Below are 23,580 nucleotides of genomic sequence, written 5' to 3'. Positions count from 1 at the left end.
CTTGGACTCCCTCACTAGGTGTAGAAGCCTCAAGGAAGAAAGTTGTCAGGCTAAGGCCATCAAAGAAGAGGGAAGGGAAACACTGAGGGTGAGAAAGAGAGAACTGATGACTTCTGATTTCTTGGGTCCGGTCACTGAGATCTTTGTGTTTGCTCTGAGTCTTGTGTCCTGGATTCCCAGAATCATTTCAATGAGTCTCCCTTTTCCTTGAAGCCAGTTGGAGTAGGCCTCCTCTCAATTTTGGTTCAGACTTGGTTCTAGATCCTTCACTCCCACACACAAACAGAGACAACCATTTGTTTCAGCACCATTAAGAGTGAAACCCTTTATTCTTTATTGAGAATAGGGTATGCAGACCACCAAACACAGTTCACCAGCATCGTGGGCAGGAGTGCCCAAAGTGTGAGTGAGTGTGTGTTATGAGTGGCCTTACTGATTCCTGAACACTCCAAGCATTTACACTGCCCGTGCCAGGCCAATCCTGTCATTTCCTCGATCAAAGACTGAGAAATACAGTCTCAGGAAGACGTCACCCAGGATCCAGGTCTCTGTAGATGGACTCACAGTGGTCTCTTGAAAGCTGCTATAGCAGCAGCCTCTAGAATCCTGGAGGAGTCAGAGACACACACCAGTCAGCGTGAGCCCTTATTGGTGACTCCCCCCAATATCCAAACCCAGCACAATCCTTTGTTTTATTTCCCTCTTTTGGTAAGTATCAAGGGGTTTTCTCAGCATCAGGGGATATGAGAGTTCATCCAAAACCAAAGAGGGCCAAGACATGAGGTTGCCATGAGAAAGGGTGTGGTGGAGCGGAGGACTGGGAGTGGAGAAACAGAGGAATGAAAAACAAAGTCCTACTGTGGAGCATAAGAAACTATATTCAATATTCAGTGATAAATCACATGAAAAAGAATAAGAAAATATATATTTTTATGTGTATAACTGAGTCACATTGCTGTGCAGCAGAACTTAGTGCAACACTGAAGATTAGCCACACTTTAGTATAATTTTTTCAAAAAGAACAAGTGAGTCCATAGCTCTCCTCACTCCCTATATCTTTCCTTCTGACTCCTGCTCCTTGTTTTCTCTGCAGAGAATGCTGGTTCTCCTCCTGCATCCCCACAATCCATACTTTATTAAAAAACTTTATTTCGTATTTGAGTACAGCTGATTAACAATAATCTGAATTTCAGGTGGACAGTAAAGGGACTCAACCGTATGTATCCAAGTATCCTGGTCCCAAAGACACCACTCCCAACCAGGCTGTCATATAACTGAGCGGAGTTCCTGGTGCTACACAGTAACTCATTGTTGGTTATCCATCTTAAATAGAGCAGTGCCCAAACACGTTCCTGAAGACTTAACTCAGGAATGCTGTGAAGCCTCCTTCAGCCCACAGTCACTCTCTTTGGCCACTCTAGGCTTGGTTGGGTAACGTACTCTGGTTCCCCATCCCCACTGGTCAGTCTGTAGCCCTCATCACCCCTAGTAAGTCCCCAGTGCCCCAGTGCAGATCACCTTGAGATGCCATTTGCATGGAATCCCGTGCAGTTTTGCCTAGAACCAAGCAAGCCTCCATAAAGCTCAGTAAGTTTCTGGTTTTAGAATTCCTGAAATTCCCTCTTTTCCTCAGAGCCTTCTTTGAACCCATCAGCCTGCTCTGAACTACCACTAAGAGCTGACATGAAGCCTCCACCCAGTGCTGGGGCTGAGCAGTCACAGTGAATCCTTTATTCATATTAGCATCCAACCTCCCCACAGAGGGGTCGGATACCCCCACAACTCACAAAGGGGGCACCTGGCTGGAGCAAGGGGAAGATGCAGCCAAGAACTAGGCTGACCATATAATTTATCATTCAAACCAGGAAAACTTTGAGAAGGGAAGGGAAACTGTGAACTTATACTGGAACATCACACTGGGACTATCCCCAGCCATTCTTCTTGTAACATGGCCTATTTCAGGGACTGCTAGTGCTGAATTCCATGTTCATGCACCTACGGGTTCAGATTGAATTGAAGCTCTTTGAGGACTGAGGACCTTAGTGTTCCCCTCTCCTTTTGACTCCCACCATGAGATATGGTGTGGCCTCTCCACATTTATTTCAGGAAGATCAGTGTCCTACACGGCCCTTTATTCTCAAGTGATTGGTTTTGTGGGAGGCACTGGCCCAGCCACAGGGCTCAGCAGCATCTGCAATGGTTTATCATGGCCTCCAGAGGGCGCACTCCTCCCAGCAGCAGCCCAAGAGTTCCCGCAAGCTCCAGTTTGAGAACCAAACTTCAGTATTTTCCCCTTACCTTGAGGATGTAGGCTCGAGCTGGCACTCGGTAGTTGATACCGTTTATGGTGAAGGTAATAGAGGGCAGGGTATCGACTGCAGAACATGAAACGTAGTGCTGTTAGAGAGAGAGGGTGAGAGGTTGGCCCTGGAGATCCTTGTTGTGTGTGGAGACTGGGAGTGACCCTGGGGCATGACCCTTCACCTTGAAACCCCGTAGAGTGGCACCGATGAGCTTCTGGATGTTATCAACCAGTGTTTTGGGGCCTTTGATCATTGATACCCCGGTGTCAACAACGGCCTCACAGCCGCCAGAACAAGCAATAACCTTTCTTCTCATGGAGATGCTGAGAGACAAAGGAAGAAAGTGGGCATCAAGGTCATTCTGAGTCTCCCCAGAGTTGTCCCCTTCCCGACTGTATCCTAAACAGCCCTTCATCTCTTGGCCTCTTTTCCTTTGCTCTAGACACAGCACCTTTCTTGACATCCTCGAATGCAGTACTTGAATACACCAGGATCTTTTGTACCTTGACAGAAGCTAGCTGGTCTTCCTTTCTAGAAGACTCCACTCCACTTTGACTAGCAAATTTCTTCTCATCTTCCAGATTCCAGCTTTATTGTATTGTTTTTGGAAAGTCTTTCCCCCGGTGTTTATCAGTCTCCTGTCTTAGTCACTCTCTGTAGACCCTTCCTCGTGTCTGCTGCTGCTACTGCTGCTAACTCACTTCAGTCGTGTCTGAGTCTGTGCGACTTCATACAGGGCAGCCTACCAGGCTCTACCATCCCTGGGATTTCCCAGGCAAGAGTACTGGAGTGAGTTGCCATTGCCTTCTCCTCCTCATATCTAGCGTGTACCAAAGTCACAATTCACTATGTGGGCAAGTCACTTCATGTACATCTGCCTTCTTAAATGTGAGGGTGAGTTTTACTCTCCTTGCCTCCCTCAAGTGCCTGGCACACAGTGGAAGCCCAATGCTTGTCTGTTCAATGAATGAATGAAGACTGAGACAACAATAAGAAACCTCCAGAGAGCTGTATCTGATGGGGAACAAATAATGGGTCGCACACAGAGTGAAGATGGAGATTCACAGGGGCAGCAGATTCTCATAATGATGGGATAGAGGGGCTCCTCTGGGAGAGGGTGTCTCCCAGCAGTGCTCCTACAACCAGCTCAGATCCTGAGACCCTGGCCAGGAAATACATGTCTAGCCCACAGGAACTCCAAAGCTTTTGTCTGAGGGTATGACACAGAATCCTATCAATTGTGCCTCTTGTCCTCAGGTCACTGCTGTATCCCACCTTCCTGATTCTCTGTAATAGCCTCTGTCCTACTGTGTGCCCAAGAACTTGTGTCTTTTTTTTAGTTGCTTTCACGTCTTTTTTTTTAAGTTGCAGCCAACCTCTCTCCACTGCTGGGTAGCTGCTCCCTAAGAAGACCAGTTTTCCCCATTTTCTCAGGATTGTCCCTGTTTTTAAAATGACATTTATCTGTACTGAGAACTTCCTATGTCCCAGGTAGCCCTGGACAGTTGGTCATCTTATCATAACTCTGTTCAGGCTGGACAAATTCTCCCTGATCCTCTATTCACCACACTGTAGAGTCTTCTGACCATGCTCCCCACCTCAAAGGTCAGTGGGTGCAGCATTCTCTCAGCTACACAGACCTCTTTGGTGCCTTTTAGGACCCTGGTCAGAGCCATGATCAGAAGGCCTGGGGGTTATAAACCCATGGGTTGTTTGTGTATCTATGTGCTTGTGTGTTTGCTTGTATGTGTGTTTGTATGTGTCTCTGTGTGTGCTTGTGTGTCTCTGACTAGCTATGCATGATTTTATATGTTGCTGTGTATGTTTATGTGTATCTGCTTGTATGCTTCCATGTGTCTGTGTATCTGTCTGTGTTGTTGTGGGTGGTGTATATGTCTGTGTGACTGTGTGTCTGCGAATGCATTTGTGTGTGTCTGCCTGTGTCCACGTACAGAAGTGGGAGCATCACTTGGGCTGACCCTCAGAGGGAGAGGCTTACCAGTCCATGTGTACAATCCAGTCACCCGCTTCAATCAATGGTACCCATTTGAGCTCTCCCTTGTAGTAGCGGTGGTCCACCCCACCAAACATCACCACACTGCCCTCCTGCTCGTCTCTGTAGAGAGAAGTGATGGGGGGATCCTTGGAGGACAGTAACAGCAGCACTTTCTGAGAGCTGTGCTTGTCCACCCATCAAGGCTCTAATAAGATCCCCATGTGCAGATGCAGAAATCGAGTCTAGGAGAGATTGAGATCCAGACTGAGGTCTGTTACTGGTTAATGAGTTGCACAGAGGAGGTTAGAAGCTGAATCACTTGGCTGGGCTCCACCCACTCTGTCTTCTGAAGACACCCTGGACCTCCAGCGACCTGAGTGCTCAGACACCCTCAGAGGACAGTGTGCTGAAGTGTTTTGGCTTTCCCATAGTCCACCTTGTCATTTTTCAGGAAAATCAAGGCCTCGGAGTTCTAAGGGTGTGGGTTCAAGTCACCCAGTGTTGGCTCCAATGGCATGTGACCTCTAATGTCAAAAGGTCCCCAAGCTCAGAAGGGACTCCACTTCTGCTCTCCCTTTCTTGAAATGCCTCATATTTTCTTGAACAACGGGTCCCACACTTTTGTGTCCCATACTTTTGCTTCTCACTGGGTCCTACAAATTGGGTAGCTGGTCCTGGGCTCCCAATGAAATGTTAATGAGGAAGGAAAGATATCCACCATCCTTCTCCTTCCTTCCTTATCAATTCATAAGCAAATCCTAATGCCTTTTCCTTCAACTTGTTTCCTGTTGCCTTCCATTAGCCTTCCTCCTCACTCACCCCCTAGACCACACTACTGGTCTTGACCCCAGGAGTAGGGTTGTGCTCCAATAAATCTTTATTTATAAAAGCCAAGGGTGAAGCCAGGTAGGGTCTTGGGTCCATAGTTATCCTGGGTTAGATTATCTCTCAGATACTTCATATTCAAGTGTTGTATACATTTTTGTGCAACTGAAAGAATCTTATAGCTAATTTGGAGAAAGGGATTGCCCATTTCAGACTTACTTGCTCAAGTAGAAGGCAAAAACAGGCTCAGAAATGGCACCTTGATTCTTCAGCTTGTCAAAGATGGGGATGGCTCCAGAGAAGGATATGTTGGGGTAGTTCAAGCCCAAGACGCCATCAAAAGGTATACCCTCAAACCCGGATTCTGTCATGCTTAGACCAAACGGCTGGTCAGTGCTTACAAGGTCCCCAATCTGTGGGAGGGAAGAGTGTTCCCACTTACAGATACGTGAAGTGGGACTAGGACTGCAGTGGGATGCATTGCCATTAGATCCTCAAAGAAGAATTGAGGCTGGGCTCTGTCTTTGGTGGCCAACAGATGGTTAGATCAAGCTGGGAGGGGAATTTGGGTTCAATTTGAGAGAGGCTGTGAATTTTATAACATCTGGCCCTCTGTAAAATACCACCTGAATGAGTCAAATTGGCCTCTTGGCTTCTCTACAGGTGGAGCAACAGGGGTCAGGCCAGGTCCCATTGGTGTCACTTTATGGACAAAACAATCGAGAGCAAGATAGCCTTCTCTTTGGCATCACTGTGACCTAATGACAGGAATGGACTGCATTATCTGTGATGTACTGTGGATTCTGCATCTGTCCAGGAAGACAGAAGCCGAAAACACAATCTTGCTTGCAAGGTTCTATGAAATTACTGCCTGGGGAAATCACTTTTGGGGATATGTGTAGACTTCTGTGAGTGTGTATGGGAGAGAAAGAGAGAGAGACGGGAACTACTCAAGGATTTTGGGGGAAGCAGGCCATAGGTTTATTAGACTCTCAAGGGTCCTCTAGGGCGAGAATTCATTAATCAGGCCCCTTGACTTCTCAGGTCCCCAGTTTCCCACTCTGGATACCTGAAGCCCTTGACTTCCCCCAAGGTCCCCAGACCAGTTTTATTCTGTCCCCAAACACCCCACAGCAACTTCAGTCCTGAAAAGCCAGCCTAATTCCATCTTTTACCACATGTGTGCCCTCAACAAGGTCCTTTCTGTCTGCACCTCAGTTTCCTCATATGTCTCATGAGCTAATCAGAATAACTGCTGTGTGGGGTTGTTGCAGGATTAAACCAGTTATCACCTGAAAGTGCCTGGAACAATCTGTGAATATAAAAGTGGGTGCTTTTCCCCCCTCTTCTCGCTCCCAGCAAAATGAACCTTGAACTACGCATGGGCAGAGGAGCTGCAAGTCCACACTTCAAACCACTCTCTGGATTAGCTAATCTGTTTGCTCGTGTGTCACCATGGGCGCTGCCTCCCCAGAGACAGGATCCTGTGGATAAGATGGTCAGTATCTATGGGAGTTAGGATAGGAAGGGCCCTGGCAGGTGGTCCTGCATCAGTTTTGTCAGCAGTGGTCACTCCATAGCCACTCCTGACTCAGAATATGTTACACTGTTACCCGAACTGTGTCATGAGCAACAATTCCTTCCATTGTCCCAGATCCGTATTCAATGCTGAAGGTCTTATTGGTAAGCCGGAATGTGGAAGACTGAAGATGTCTGAACCTAAAGTGTTTAGCTGCAGACACAAGATATGAATGTTATCAGGTGCCAAGGATGGAAACAGGGAGGCAGGGCAAGTGAAGGATGGTCTGGGTAGGGGGTGTCTGTACTCACAACAGGCTGGACTGGTGCAAAAGTCGGAGGGAACCCACAAGTCAGATGAGCCTGTGTCAAAGACAACCAGGAATTCCTGAGGGGGTGTTCCAATGGTGATGTTACCCATGTAGAACAACTACAGGGAGAAAGAGGGAGTGGGTTAGTGCAGAATTGGCTACCCTCTATTCCCACACTGCTGCCTCCCTCGGAGTGTCACATATCTCTTGAGATCACTTTCTAACCACCGTGAAGCTCACAGACTTTGGTCACAGAGGTATCTGCATTTGATATATTTGTCCTGTGCTACATTGTATGCAGGATATTGACTCTATGACCAGACATTCAAGTGGTACCTCCTGCATTGGAAACCCAGAGGCATAACCACTGGGCCTCCAGGACCGCTGGACACCTAGGAAAGTCCTGGTGCCTTTATTTGAGAAGCTCTGTAGTCTCTTCAAACCCAGCCTTAGCACCCGCTTCTCCAGGAGGTCCTTCTTGTTCAAACCCAGGCACTCCCTCCAAACTCAGACCACATCCAATCAACACCACACAGGTGACCCTTTCATTTGACATGTATTTACTCTTCGCCTATCTCTCAGGCTGGCATGGGAATTCTTGAAGACAAAGTAAGCCCTTTGTCTAATCTGAAAACAGTAACCACAGTGATTCTTATGGCCATACAAGGAATACAGGTTCACTAACTTTATATTGCTGTCTTTCTTGCATCTATGAAAACTGAATTCCTCTGCCTGGGGATTCACAATTGCTTTGCAGTTGGCCCTACCTTTTGATCAGTGATGGTTCACTCTTCATCTGTAACTGAGTGGCTCACTTAGTTCAGAAGGAACAATCGCCCTCAAACTAATGACACATCTTTGACACAGAAATGGATATTTACCTGCCGCCTGGTAATTGCCAGGCCCAGTCACAAAGACCAACAGTTAAGGATGAGAGTGACTTCTCCTCTGGTGGGGGTCCCTGTTTTCCAATGTCTCTGCCTCCTGCAGGAACCCCAACCCCAATATCCCACCTGGCACCTCCAGATGAGCCCCAGTGCTAGGCTAGAGCACCAGGGGGCGCTGTAGAGCACCATCCTCCCAAAATACTCACATCCCTGATGTTTCTCAGCGGGTGAATAGTTAGATTTGAGCCATGAAAAGAAATCTGGGACAGTCTGTAAGCATGCTCCTTCAGGAAATTGTTCAGCATGTTTTTTCCACTGAGGGTTTTTGTCATGGTCTTCACTCTCCTTAGAGGTATTCTTTCACCGAGCATTTGACAAAAAAACAAAGAAGATGCTAGAATTAGTTGTCAGTGTTAAGGTATAACTGTCATTGTAATGGCCCTGTGTATTTTCTAATCATTTTTATGAGGCACTTTATTGTCAGAATTTTATGCATATACCATGGCAAAGACATAGACTTGAATACAGGTTCCATTCTGCAATCTTGGGTAAGCTATATGATCATGTGGTGTCTCAGTCTCCCCTTTAGTAAAATGGTGGAATGTAATGATACAAACCCTCCAAATAGGATATCTTGGGGATAAGTGAAGTGATGGATATAAGGTACCTGATAAATAGGAAGTCTCAAAAATTACAGCCATTAGCATTTCTTTTGCCATCCCACTCATTCCTTCTCATAGAACCTCAAGGAAGGAGGTAGAAGGGGAACTCTTATCTTCTTTTACAAGGGAGCAATTTGAAATGCAAGAGGTTTCTGAATTGGCTGTGGTCACACTGCTTGTCAGATATAAAACAGTGTATATAAAACAGTGTATCTTTCTCCAAGTTGAAAGAGAAGAGTTGAATGAAGAATCCAAGATACAGGGAACAAATAAGGGAAATTCAGAGGCTTGAGAAGGAAGTAAGAGTCAAATGAACAATTAAAAGCAAACAACACAAAGAAAAATACACTCCCAGTGACTTCCAAAGAGATGGAGAAATAAATGACAGCAATACCGAGATGCAGACATAGGCATATACACACTGAAGTAGACAGGGGAAAAAGAGGATGTGTTGAATAAAATGTAGAAAAGTGTTATTCCACAGGACCACATCGACATCTGCATAGACTGTGCCCTGAACAGTTGAAAGGAGTTGCATTTTCAATAGGTCGTGACATGACTGGACCCCAAGATTGTGCAACCCAAATCTACACCAAGACCTTGGGATCCACAGTTCCTATAGCAAGTTACTTGTCAATACATAAGAGTTGAACTTTAAGACTCTTAGGGAAATACTCCATTCCCTTCTAAACCTGATGGCTGGAAGAATAATCGGATGAAAAGAAAAATCCAAGAAAGGAACATGATGTGGCTTACAGTCCCCATACTTACTTGACTACGCACTCTGAGAAGGCCACCAGCCCTAGGAGCACAAGCCACTTCATGCTTCTTTCCTACATCCAAGTACTCAGGGAAGTTTGGGTTCTTAGCATGTAGTGGTGACCAGGAGCCCCAAGTTATATATGCTCTGACCTACCCGAGTTTTCCCCTTTAGGCCACTAAAAGATCTGAAAAAACACAAAGCTCTAGATAAAATCTTTACCTTCATCAGTGTCCTTGGTGAGTAGCCTTTGAAGCTTCTCAGAATACAGAGAATTGAACTGCAATCTCTTCCTTGAACCTTGGCTGGAAAATCAAACTAATCTGCATGGACATCTAAGAAGACAGGGAACCTTGCCTACATGGAGAAAAAACTGCTAAGAACATCATGAAAATGGATACTAGGGGCCATGATCGACATTCATGGATTCATGTCATTTTCCTAGCCACTTCATGAGATATGCATTGCTGTCTTCATTGGAGACGAGATTGCTAGGAGGATAAGTGGTCAAATGGCAAAGTGAAGACCTCAAGGACAGCCCAGGGACAGAGAACTGGCTTTAGGTAGTGGGTCTAATGGCAGACATCAAAGAGGGGGCACCTATGATGCCAGTCTGCATCAAAGATTTAGGGCAGAGCAATACTTCAATTGCATCATTTCAGTATTGGAAGAAATGCCGTATGCATCCATGAGATATTTTATATCATCCAACAACTGTGCAAGGAAGAACTGTGTGCTAGGTTCTGGGTTAAAGGCTTCAAAGACAAAGTTGATCAAGACAAAAGTAGTCTTTAACTTAAGAGAGCTAGAAGTCTAGTTCTCACAAACTCATGGCCCCAGGAGGCAGGAGATATGACACTAGGACTAGATGGCCATGTTGGAATCTGGGCAGCACAGGCCTTACCACTAGGAGCAGCCTTTTCTCTACTTCTCCCATGCTGGTAAGCAGGCCAGTTGGACATGTTTTCAAGAGAATCAGAAGTTTGGATATTTATGTACAATCTGCTGATTTTAATGTTAGCAACTAATTCCATGTTCCCCGCCCCCCCCCCCCCCCAAAAAAAAAAAAAGTGGGAACGAAATATCCACAGTGATGTGTTGGAATCAGCCTTCAGTCTCTGCAATTTTTTGTTTCTGGCCTAGAATTGGGAATGCAGTAGGGACAGAGAGGAATTTAATTCATGTTGGTTGATTTAAAAAGGTACTGAATGCATACTAAACATGCTGACTCATTGGAAAATACCCTCATATTAAGAAAGATTGAAGGCAGGAGGAGAAGTGGAAGATAGAAGATGAGATGGTTAGGTGGCATCACCAAGTCTATGGACATGAGCTTGAGCAAGCTCCGGGAGTTGATGATGGATAGGGAAGCCTGGCATGCTGCAGTCAATGGCGTTGCAAAGAGACGGACACAACTGAAGGACTGAACTGAACTGAACAAATTGAGAACAAAGACTAATAAATTAATTGCATCAGGTTGTTGACTAGCTACCTATAACAACACATTACTTAAGTGGCTTTTAAATTCAGACTTATGACTCTGCATTGAGAGTGGAATATTTTCTAAGGAAAAACAAAAATACTGCCCATCAAAAACAAAACGAAAGAAAACCAAAAGAAAAAAAGGAAAGAAATCTGAAACTATATTCAACAACGTCAGTTCAGTTCAGTTGCTCAGTCGCGTCTGACTTTTGTGAGCCCATGAATGGCAGCACGCAAGGCCTCCTTGCCCATCATCAACTCCCGGAATCCACACACATCCATGTCCATTGAGTTGGTGATACCATCCAACCATCTCATCCTCTGTCATTCCCTTCACCTCCTGCCCTCCATCTTTCCCAACATCAGGGTCTTTTCAAATGAGTCAGCACTTCACATTAGGTGGCCAAAGTATTGGAGTTTCAGCTTCAACATCAATCCTTCCAGTGAACATTCAGGACTGATTTCCTTTAGGATGGACTGGGTGGATCTCCTTGTAGTCCAAGGGACACTCAATAGTCTTCTCCAACACCACAGTTCAAAAGCATCAATTCTTCAGGGCTCAGCTTTCTTTATAGTCCAACTTTCACATCTATACACGACCACTGGAAAAACCGTAGCCTTGACTACACAGACCTTTGTTGACATAGTAATGTCTCTGCTTTTCAATATGCTGTCTAGATTGGTCTCAACTTTCCTTTCAAGATGTAAGTGTCTTTTAATTTCATGGCTGCAATCACCATCTGCAGTGATTTTGGAGCCCAGAAAAATGAAGTCAACCACTGTCTTCACTGTTTCCCATCTATTGGCCATGAAGTGATGGGACCGGATGCCATGATCTTAGTTTTCTAAATGTTGAGCTTTAAGCCCACTTTTTCACTCTCCTCTTTCACCTTCATCAAGAGGTTCTTTTTCATCTTCATTTCTGCAATAGGGTAGTGTCATCTGCATATCTGAGGCTGTGGATATTTCTCCCAGCAATCTTGATTCCAGCCTGTGCTTCCTCCACCCCAGCATTTTCATGATGTACTCTACATGTAAGTTAAATAAGCAGGGTGACAATATACAGCCTTGACGTATTCCTTTCCTGTTTGGAACCAATCTGTTGTTCCATGTCCAGTTCTAACTGTTGCTTCCTGACGTGCATACAGGTTTCTCAAAGGGCAGGTCAGGGGGTCTGGTATTCCCATCTCTTTAAGAAATTTCCACATTTTATTGTGATCCACACAGTCAAAGGCTTTGGCATAGTCAGTAAAGCAGAAGTAGGTGGTTTTCTGGAATCTCTTGCTTTTTTGATAATCCACCAGATGTTGACAATATGATCTGTGGTTCCTCTGCCTTTTCTAAAACCAGCTTGATCTTCTGGATGTTCATGGTTCATGTATTGCTGAAGCCTGGCTTGGAGAATTTTAAGCATTACTTTACTAGCGTGTGAGATGAGTGCAATTGTGCTGTAGTTTGAGCATTCTTTGGCACTGCCTTTCTTTGGGATTGGAATAGAGCTGATCTTTTCCATTTCTGTGGCCACTGCTGATTTTTCCAAATTTTCTGGCATATGGAGTGCAACACTTTGTGATGCTTCCTAAGGCCCATTTGACTTCACATTCCAGAGTGTGTGACCCTAGATGAGTGATCACACCATCGTGATTATCTGGGTCTTGAAGATCTATTTTGTACAGTTCATCTGTGTATTTTTGCCACCTCTTCTTAATATCTTCTGCTTCTGTTAGGTCCATACCATTTCTGTCCTTTATTGAGCTCATTTTGCATGAAATATTCCCTTGGTATCTCTAATTTTCTTGAAGAGATCTCTAGTCTTTCCCATTCTATTGTTTTCCTCTATTTCTTTGCATTGATTGCTGAGAAAGGCTTTCTTATCTGTCCTTGCTATTCACTGCAACTCTTCATTCAAATGGTTATATCTTTGATTTTCTCCTTTGCTTTTTGCTTCCCTTTTTTCACAGCTATCTGTTAAGCCTCCTCAGACAGCCAGGTTGCTTTTTGGCATTTATTTTTCTTGGAAATGGTTGATTCCTGTCTCCTGTACAATGTCATGAACCTCCATCCATAGTTCATCAGACACTCTGTCTATTTGATCTAGTAGCTTAAATCTATTTCTCACTTCCACTGTATAGTCCTAAGGGATTTGATTGAGGTCATACCTGAATGGTCTAGTGCTTTTCTCACCTTTCTTCAATTTCAGTCTGAATTAGGCAATAAGAAGTTCATGATTTGAGCCACCGTCAGCTCCCAGTCTTGTTTTTGCTGACTGTATAGAGATTCTCCATCTTTGGCTGCAAAGAATATAATCAATCTGATTTTGGTGTCGACCATCTGGTGATGTCCATATGTAGAGTTTTCTCTTGTGTTGTCAGAAGTGGATGTTTGCTACGACCAGTGCGTTCTCTTGGCAGAACTCTATTAGCCTTTGCCCTGCTTCATTCTGTACTCCCAAGGCCAAATTTGCATGTTACTCCTGGTGTTTCTTGACTCCTACTTTTTCATTTCAGTCCCATATAATGAAAATAATATCTTTTTTAGGTGTTTTCTAGAAGGTCTTCTAGGTCTTCATAGAACTGTTCAACTTTAGCTTCTTCAGTGTTACTGATTGTGGCATAGACTTGGATTACTGTGATATAGAATGGTTTGCCTTGGAAATGAACAGAGATCACAGTGTCATTTTTGAGATTGCATCCAAGTACTGCATTTCAGACTCTTTCATTGACTATGATGTCTATTCCATTTCTTCTAAGGGATTCCTGCCCACAGTAGTAAATATAATGGTCATCTGAGTTAAATTCACCCATTCCAGTCCATCTTAGTTCACTGATTCCTAGAATGTCTATGTTCACTCTTGTCATCTCCTGTTTGACCACTTCCAATTTGCTTTGATTCATGGCCCTAACAATCCAGATTCCTATGCAATATTGTTCTCTACAGCATTGAATCTTGCTTCTGTCACCAGTCTCACCCACAACTGGGTGTTGTCTTTGATTTGGCTCCATCCCTTCAGCCTTTCTGGAGTTATTTCTCCACTGATCTCCAGTAGCATATTGGGCACCTACCGACCTGGGAAGTTCATTTTTCAGGGTCCTATCTTTTTGCCTTATCATACTGTTCATGGGGTTCTCAAGGCAAGAATACTGAAGTGGTTTGCCAATCCCTTCTCCAGTGGAGTACATTCTGTCAGATCTCTACACCATGACCCGTCCATCTTGGGTGTCCCCACATGGCATGGCTTAGTTCCATTGAGTTAGACAAGGCTGCGGTCCATGTGACAGATTGGCTAGTTGTCTGTGATTGTGGCTTCAGTCTGTCTGCCCTCTGTTGCCCTCTGTCAGTGCCTACCATCTTACTTGGGTTTCTCTTACCTTGTATGTGGGGTATCTCTTCATGGCTGCTCCAGCAAAGTGCAGCCGCTGCTCCTTACCTTGGAAGTAAGGTAGCTCCTCTTGGCTGCCGCCCCTGATTTGGACATGCAGTAGTTCATCTCTGCCGTGCGTCTGTGCTCCCGTTGCATCCACCATGCATCTGCACCACCATCACAGCTGCAGAGAGCAATAATTCAACAACTTATTGTTCCTCATATTGTTTCTGTTATTGTGACAGAACCGTATGTATGTTAACAGGTAAAAGCAAGACAATAATTAAAACTAATGTTCTGAAGTAAGCCTTTCAGTGGCTAGAAAAAGAAGTTCACACATAACATATAGAAGTTTAATTCAAACCCTGCTGTCTTAAATCTTGAACTGAAAGTATAAGTTTCTACAAACTAATTATATTCCATTTTATTTTAATTTTTAAGAAAAATGTGTACTTCCTCCTCTGACCACTGTAAAGCCTAGAAGGAATGACAACTTGATAACAGGGACTATTTTGAGGTCTAGCATCTAGCTTCTAAATACATTTCTCATCAGAAGATCTTAAAGAGATGGCTGATGTCAGGACTGGGTAAAGAAATGCTCAAAATAATCTTGGGTATCTTGAAGGACCAGAAAGCTTAGGGACTTCAAAGACCAATGGGGACTGGACAGAAAGTTTAGGAATCCAAGTGAAAACGCCAAACATCTACCAGTTTGTTGGGCAGAATGATGTTTCTGCTTCTCAGCACACTGTTTACGTTTCCCAAAGCTTTCCTGCCAAGAAACTAACGTCTTCTGATTTCATGGCTGCAGGCAGCATCCACTGTTGTTTTAGAAGCTAAGATGAAGAAATCTGTCACTGCTTCCAACTTTTCTCCTTCTATTTGCCATGCAGGATGGGGCTGGATCCCATTATCTTAGTTTTTAAATATTTAAATTTAAGCTGGCCAAATGTGTCCAAATGTTAATAGTCAATATCTAAATTGTCACTGTGATAGACTGCTAGGACACCAACTCACCATTCTAAGCCCTGAGAAAGAAAAATAATCATCAATATTTATGCTATTTTTGTTTCTATTAAGCATAGGTTATGTAACTACAAATGGTTCCAGGGAAACAAGCTAGACTGTCCCTTCTGGGGGTGATGAGAGGGTGATGGGGAGCAGCTATAATACAGATGAAGCCTCACTCACTGGCCTGCAGCTCACCTCCTGCTGTGGAGGTCTGGTTCCTAATAGACCAAGGACTGGTACTGGTCCTGACCCACTGTTCTGGTTTTGTGGACTCCTGCTCTAAACCCAATAGTGGTAAATTCTGTAGGAGAAACCACCCTGTTTCCTCTCTGTTTCTGAACAAACAAATGGCATTAAAATTAAGAGAGGAACAGTTATTCCATTCTAAAGAGAACAACCAAGTGCAACGTATGACTACATTCTTTCAATAACTGTGAAAAGACATCTGTTTTTTGAGAATCGGGGAAATCTGCACATGGGCTGGATATTAAATGTTTCTTTTATTGGGAGCAAAAGAGCAATTTTTTCATATTCTATAATTCTACCACAAATACTCATTATGCACATTTGTGAAATGTTCATCTTATCCCTAAAATACTTCTGGAAAAATGAATAAGGAGTAAAAGAGAGAATGAAACGACAGTCTGTCTTGGTTTAAAAACAGATAGCTACTATGATGTGCATAGCTGCTATGGACTGAATTGTGTCCACCCTTAACTCTCAATGTGATGATATTAGGAAGTAGGGTCTTTAGGAAGTACCCAGTTTGACATGGAATTTTGATGGTGGTCCCTCATGATGGGGCTAGCCTCTCCCTCTTTTTCTCTCTTATTATTTTGGGTAGTATTGATTCTCCCTGTGGAACCAGATTTTCACTTCGTTTTAAATTCCTTCTGACTTGAGACCTTTTATAAAAGGTCTGCTTGTGGTGATGCAGTCTTGTAGTTGTTGTATGTGTGAGAAAGTATTTTATCTTGTTTTTGATATGTATTTTTCTTGGGTATAGAATTCTGAGTCAATTATATTTCTCTCAGCATTTAAGATGTGGTACCAGTGTCATCTGGACAACATTGTTTCATTTGCCTAATCCGCTGTCATCCCTATTTTTTGTTCTATTGTGTCTGTTTTTCCTTCTGGTTACATTTCTTTCGTTTATTGTCTTAAACCATGAATTATGATGTGCCTTTGTATAGTTGTCATATTTCTTGTCCTTGAATTAATTGACCTTCTGTGTTAATGGGTTTAAAGCTTTCATTATACCTGGAAATTTTTCAGCCAGTAATTATGAAGTTCTTTGCTCTATTCTCCTGCTGTTCACTTCCTGTGGGATTCCATTTACATATATTTTAGCACTCTTAAACTTACTTCAAATCTCTCTGATGTACAATTAATATTTTCCCCATAGTCTTTGCATTTCTATTTTACATGTCTCTAACATACTCAGTATTCTTCAGCTTCATGAAAATAAGCATTTTTGATGAAGTAAACATTTTAATGTCCTTCCCTGCTAATTATGTAATATATATTTTACTTGTGTCCTTACTAATTGATTTTCCCCTCATTATGGATATTTTCTTTCTTCTTTGCACATCTGGATTTTTTATTTTTAAATTTATTTATTTATCTTAATCAGAGGATAATTACAATATTGAGATGAAACTAGGACAAATACTTTCACAATTTATATGGATATTTTAAATTAGATTGTGGATGTGGTCACTTTACCTTTGGATGCTGGATATTTTTTTAATTTTTATAAATTATTCCTTTCACTGTTTGCAAACACTGTTAATTTCTTGGAAACAATTGCATTTTTTGAAGGCTTGCTGTAAAGTTTTTTAAGCTGAGATGAAACCAGCCTTTAGACCAGGTTTACTATTGCCCACTAGAAAGGCAATATTGTCTTCAGGGCCTTATTGATCTCATGGAAATTATGAGTAATTTCGGGGGCAATCCTAAGATGGCGGAGGAATAGGACAGGGAGACCACTTTCTCCCCTACAAATTCATCAAAAGAACATTTGAACGCTGAGTAAATGCCACAGAACAACTTCTGAATGCAGGCAGAGGACATCAGGCACCCAGAAAAGCAGCCCATTGTCTTTGAAAGAAGGTAGGAAAAAATGTAAAAGATAAAAAGAGAGACAAAAGAAGTAGGGATTGTGATCCGTCCCGGGAAGGGAGCTTACAAAAGAGAGAAGTTTCCAAACAGCAGGAAACATTCTCACTGGCGAGTCTATGGCGAGCCTTGGAACCTTAGAGGGCAACATAACTGGGAGGAAAAATAAATAAATAATTTAAACCCACAGATTTCATGCCCAATGGTAACTTCCAGTGGAGAAGCAGCACCGACAACTGCATCCTCCACTAGCAAGCGGGGGTGCCCGTGCCAGCCAGCAAAGTCGATCAGGTCCCAAGAACGTGCACGGCGGGGCTAAGAAAGGAAACTGCAGCAAGAGACTACAACAAAGATGGGGTCGAGAGGTTCAGACATGTCTCCACGAAGGGATGCAGTCTGACACCAACTTTATTCAGCATCTTATATTTATACAGAAGAGCGTGAGAAAGACAAGACAGTTGACATTTTTTCTTGGTTGACCTATACATCTTACAAACAGTCACAAGAAATCTTGAGAGCATGGGAATGGCACCCTGTTATTATTTCTTACACCAGATAACATTTCTCTGTGCATGAGAAGTTTGCACAAAACTCCAGGTGTCTGCAGTAAATAAGTGCCTAAACTCTGGGGTGGCGGGACAGAGAGCTATGTTTGCAGGCAAACCCTCAAGGACTGAGGCAGCTCCCAGAGCTTGTGTCCTTCAGACAAAGGACCCCGTTCTCATGGGCAGCTCCCCGCATCTCCCCCTTTCTTTTTATATAGGCGCATGCTTATGTTCCTTTAACCGCAGACCATTTCTATAGATGGAAGCCTTTATCATCCATAGATCATCAATCAGTTTTTTAATTAAACAAGGTACAAGAAATAAAACAGTTAAAATTATTAAGAATAGTCCTCCTATGGCTGCTCCCAAGTACCAAATACTATTGACAGTAGGTACATATCAAAAAAGTTCTTAAACAAAAGACTCAGCTCTTTTTACAACATCCAAATCAGGTCTGGGTGCATTTTCAGTGTTCATTATTTCCTGATGTAGATGCAGCAAATCTAAGGAAATATTTTCATTATGCCAAATACCTTCTAAAGAGCTTTCACCTTATCCCAAGCAACTACCATTATATTTTTTGGAGTAACACAGATCCATCAAAAATCAGCATGACATTGTACCCATAATCTCAACTTTATACTTTGAACCTCCTCACCTAAACATTTTGCAACATCATAAAGGGCATTCAATCGATCCTCTAGCTTTTTGTCAATATCTTCTTGAGTCCCCAGGGCAATGGATGCATTTTGTGCCAGATTATTAACAAAAGTTGCAGTTTGCACTGATTGTGCCAAGGACAGGGCTGCAGTAATCGAGGAAGCAATAAGAGTTACCAAAGCTACAAATCCCAAAATTATTAACCCTATTCCCCTGTGATAATGCATTAAAGCACCCTCTACTTCTCTCCAAAGTTCAAGTCCCCTTCCATCATACCAAGACCTATTAATCTTTACAGGAACCATAACAAAAGCAGGCTGTCTTAAGACTAGAACCTTAGTTTGATTAGTAATTCCCCTGACACAGTTAGTTAAGGTACAATTGTTACAAGTTACATTATAATTTCATAACCCAGGTTGTATTTTTACAGATCCTACTAGTAAAGCATAAGGGTGAGGCACATATGCATGAGGGCACCTCATGATGAGATTCCACAAATAACCGTGTCTCACTTTCGATCCCACCTGAAGGTAGGAACCCTCACATCCAAGGGCGGCAGCTAGTTTCCAGATTTCTGTTTGGAACACTTTAGAGCCGCCGAAGTTCCAAATACGGGATGCAAAGTTTCTATTATCCTGAGCTCCAGGGTTTCGGGCTGAGTCTGGAGACCAGTCCCACAATGACTCATTTGTCCCAAATATGTTATAAACCATAGCAGTTCCATCTCCACACAGTTTCCATGGTGCAGCAGTGACTCTTCCCCTTGTTCCAAAGTCGCAGAAAGGAATATCTAAAGGACCAGTTCCGTTATGACGTTGAGGAGTTCCAGATTCTTTTGTTACTCCAGGAATATACAGGCTCCAACCATTGTCATAATCAACATATCCTGACTCCCCAACAAAAAGACATCCTGTTGAATTAAAATATCTAGACAGACAAATAGGTAAGCGATCAAACACTCCATGATAAGAGAAATTAACTTGATTAGGAATAATATGTTTATCTGAAAAACCACCCAAAGCCACAGTATCATTAGTGTATATGGGAATAGACCGACTCTCCCAGGCCACCGGTTGGAGAAGGGGAGGGTCGGGAAAATAAGCCCAGTAAGCACTTGAATATTCGTCAGAGTGTGCAGTATTAATCTGATTTAAGATAATTAATAAGGTTATCAGGAAGCTTAAAGGCGATATCGGATCGCCCTGCACAGCAACACGATTCTGTGCCTCTCGCATCAATGCCTGAAGTTGTTGCCGAGATGATAATTCATCATGCTCTTGAATCGTCAATCTCTTCATCTGGTTTACTAGACATCGTCTCCGCCATGCGTACCAAACTTTCCGGCAGCCAGCGCGGTGCTTCGGCATCCTGTGGGAAAACACAAACCTGCCCTCATCCCCAAATTAGTACAGGATCTGGTCCATACCATTTTCCCACAAGTGGGTCTTTCCAAAAGACTTTAGGTCTTATTGTTTGTGCATCAAAGTTCCAAAATCGCTGTGCTGCTGAATGGCCACTTATATCCAATTGTAAAAAATTTAGAACAAATAAAGCATGGTTTAGAGAGTTGGAGGGGGTATTGGGATACAATTCCCCCTTCTTTAGTTTTTGCAATTGATGTTTGAGAGTTTGATGTGCCCGTTCAATGATTCCTTGACATTGAGGATTATAAGGGATACCCGTTTTATGTGAGATAGACAATTGCATACAAAATAGTTGAAAATGTTTTCCAGTGTATCCTGGACCATTGTCTGTTTTTATGGTTTTAGGGGTTCCCATAACAGCAAAACATTTAATGCAATGAGCTATACAATGTTTTCTAGCTTCTCCGGATTGTAGAGAGGCATGTAAAAAGCCAGAGAAGGTGTCAATGGTAACATGAACAAATTTTTGTTTACCAAATTCAGGAATATGGGTAACATCCATTTGCCATATATCGTTTGACAACAATCCTTGGGAATTAACTCCCATGGGGGACTAAAAAATTGAGGACATGTTTGACATTGCTTAACAATCTGTCTGGCAGCTTCTCGAGTAATGCCAAATTGAAGTCTTAAGCTATTGCTGTTTTGATGGTGTAAGCTGTGAGAAGTTTTTGCCATTTGTTCCAATGAAGGAAATATCATAAGTGTAGCTTCGTCAGCCAAAGCATTGTCTCGTGTTAAAGGTCCAGGAAGCCCAGAGTGAGCACGAATATGACCAAAATAGCATTTATTAACTCTGGAACAAATTAAATGTTGTATATCATGAAAAAGAGTTTGAATAGTAGAATTCAGGGTACCAATGAGTTGAACAGTCTCAATAGTGTTTAAGGCTCTTATGATATATTGACTGTCAGAATATAAATTAAATGGAGCAGAGATTTGTAATAGAGCCTGAAAAACGGCAAATAGTTCTACTTCTTGAGCAGACTTATAATTAGTACGCCAGGCGGAAGTATTGTCCTGTATAATCAAACTAGGTATTTCATTAGAAGAGCCATCAGTAAATACAGTTAGGGCGTCAGCAAGGAGCTGAGAAACAACGAATTTTGGGAAGAGAAATTGGTGATAGTGAGCAAATTGTAAAATTTTATCTGAGGGATAATGATTATCAAGCCCTCCACTAAAACCAGCTAAGGCAACAACCCAATTGTCGCTAAACTGAAACAGCCAGTCCTGCTGAATTTTAGAAAATGGAACACATATAAAATGTGGGTCTCTTCCTAGATATACAGTGGGTTCTGACCGCCAAAGAGCTATTAGGGCAGCAACCAAATCATAATAGGGGGTTAGTACCCAAGAGGGAGAGGCAGGCAAGTGAAGCCATCTTAAAGGCAATCCTTGGAATAAGACTGCTGTAGGAGCATGTTTAGTAGGAAGAATATATAAACCCCGTTCTTGAGTATAGTCAGAATAAGTAGCTTGTTGTTTAGACAGGGCCTATTCAACTTTATCTAAGGCTTGCCTTCCCTCCAGAGTCAGAGTTTGGGGGGAAGTTGGATCAGGATCACCTTTCAGAATATCAAAAAGAGGCTTCATTTCCCCTGTAGTTAGCTTCAAGTAAGGTCTTATCCAATTAATATCTCCTAACAGTTTTTGGAAATCATTCAAGGTAACCAGGTTATCTTTACGAATCTCTATCTTCTGAGCTCAAAACCATTCTTTTTCCAGAAAAAAAACCCCAAATAAGAATAGGGGGGGAAGCGCTGCACCTTTTCTGCTGTGATAATCAAACCATAATCCTGTAATGCAGTTCGCATATAAGCGAACGTTGTTAATAGCAACTCCTCATCTTGGCATGCCAAAAGAATATCATCCATATAATGAATAATATATACTTGGGAGTACAAGGACCTGGTAGTTTTTAAAGCTTGAGCAACAAATTTCTGACAGAGAGTAGGACTATTAGCCATTCCCTGAGGTAAAACTTGCCACTGATATCTTTGCATAGGTTCTTTATAATTTGTAGAAGGGACACTAAAAGCGAATTTTTGACAGTCATTAGTGGCAAGGGGAATAGTATAAAAGCAATCTTTTAAGTCAATAATATATTTTTTTTCTTTTTAAAAACTTTTATTGGAGTTTAGTTGATTTACAACGTACTATTTACAACGCTTGTTTCCAGTGTACAGCAAAGTGAATCAATCATACATATACATACGTGTGTGCTAAGTCGCTTCAGTTGTGTCCAACTCTTTGTGACCCTATGGACTATAGTCTGCTAGGCTTCTCTGTCCAGAAGATTCTCCCAGCAAGAATACTGGATTGTCATGCTAGTGGTTAAGAACCTACCCACGGATGCAGGAGACCCAGGAGATGTGGGTTCCATCTCCGGGTCAGGAAGATCACCTTAAGTCAATAATAATTTTGTAAGTATGTTTTGGAATGGCCATGGGGGTAGGCAACCCTGGCTGAAGGGGGCCCACCAATTCCATTGTTTCATTAACCTTTCGTAAATCTTGTAATAGCCTCCGTTTACCTGTTTTCTTTTTAATGACAAAAATAGGTGAATTCCAAGGTGAATTTGCGGGGGTAATATGGCCGAGAGCAAGCTGTTCCTGCACAAGCTGATTGGCGGCTGTGATCTTTTCTATTGATAGGGGCCACTGATCAACCCATACCGGATCGTCAGACTTCCATTTTATCGGATCAGCATGGATTGCAGGACGATCAATGACCCCTCTTAAAAACATCTTATACCTTTTTTATCATTCTTAACTGCAGGGATCAGGGGTTGTAAAGGCCCTTGTGAATTTATCCCCAACCCCTGATGGGGCAAAAGGCCTTGGTCTAACAATTGATTACTAATCTTTTTATCTGGACTATAAAGATATACCCCCATATTCATCATAACATCTCTCCCCCATAGATTAACCGGCAGTCCTGGAAAAACATAAGGTTGAAAATGTCCTTCATGTCCTTCTTCGTCCCTCCATTTTAAAAAGGTTGAACTCTGTTCTGGGTTGTGTGATTGCCCAATGCCTTGCAAAGTAGAAATTACAACCTGCTTAGGCCATTCATCAGGCCAATGTTTTTGAGATATGACGGAAACATCTGCATCAGTATCCAAAATACCTTTAAAAGCCTTTTCTTGAATATACAGTAGAAGCTCAGGGCGCTGCTTTTTAATGGCCTGAATCCAATAAGCGTCTGAAGACCCAAAACCTCGGGATTCTCATTCTTGCTTAATGGCTTTTCCAACTGGAATTGTAGGAGGTAGAATTAATTGAGCAACACGTTGACCAGATTGTATTACTGTTATGCCCTGTGGTGAATGGGCCATAATTTTTATTTCACCCATATAATCAGAGTCTATGACTCCAGGGGCTACTTATAAACCTTTCATTGTAGTACTGCTTTTCTCCAATAGGAGGCCCATAGTGTTCTTCGAAAGAGGGCCAAAAATTTCAGTTGGCAAAGCCTGCATGTCCATTTTTGGAGTTAATACTGTGTAGGTGGAGGAACTGAGGTCTAATCCTGCACTCCCTGCAGTTGCTCTGAACAACTTGGTAACAGTTCTGCGTTTTGGCCTTGAAGCATCTCCAATTTGGTCAGATTTTGCATTGTCCCATAACATTGTTTCGGGGCCTGGGGCTGGCTCCTCACCCAGTTTCCCGAGACCGGAGGAAGTGGCTTTCCCTGTAAGTCAGTTTTAGAATG

General features: G+C 42.7%; 2 protein-coding genes across 2 annotated transcripts; both read right to left on the bottom strand.

Annotated features, from left to right (window-relative positions):
* Nucleotides 1-310: 310 nt before the first annotated feature.
* On the bottom strand, nucleotides 311-8,172 carry LOC147342131 (pregnancy-associated glycoprotein 1-like). Its single transcript, XM_086384113.1, has 8 exons — nucleotides 8,047-8,172; nucleotides 6,955-7,072; nucleotides 6,738-6,856; nucleotides 5,344-5,537; nucleotides 4,303-4,419; nucleotides 2,485-2,626; nucleotides 2,299-2,397; nucleotides 311-606 (listed from the first exon to the last, which is right to left on the bottom strand). The coding sequence occupies exons 1-8, from the start codon at nucleotides 8,170-8,172 to the stop codon at nucleotides 457-459; spliced, it is 1,065 nt and encodes a 354-aa protein (XP_086240239.1). The 3' UTR covers nucleotides 311-456.
* Nucleotides 8,173-18,838: 10,666 nt separating this feature from the next.
* LOC147342130 (uncharacterized) lies at nucleotides 18,839-22,613 on the bottom strand. The gene is made up of 2 exons (XM_086384112.1): nucleotides 22,542-22,613; nucleotides 18,839-19,830 (listed from the first exon to the last, which is right to left on the bottom strand). Exons 1-2 carry the CDS (start codon nucleotides 22,611-22,613, stop codon nucleotides 18,844-18,846), a joined length of 1,059 nt encoding a protein of 352 aa, XP_086240238.1. The 3' UTR covers nucleotides 18,839-18,843.
* Between the last annotated feature and the right edge of the window lie 967 nt (nucleotides 22,614-23,580).

This window comes from Bos grunniens, chromosome 29, assembly GCF_055505025.1.
Source record: "Bos grunniens cultivar Pamir isolate PY7600 chromosome 29, Bosgru_T2T1.0, whole genome shotgun sequence".
NCBI lineage: Eukaryota > Metazoa > Chordata > Mammalia > Artiodactyla > Bovidae > Bos > Bos grunniens.
The sequence above is the reverse complement of the archived record's forward strand: the minus strand, read 5'-3'. Positions and strand labels throughout refer to the sequence as shown.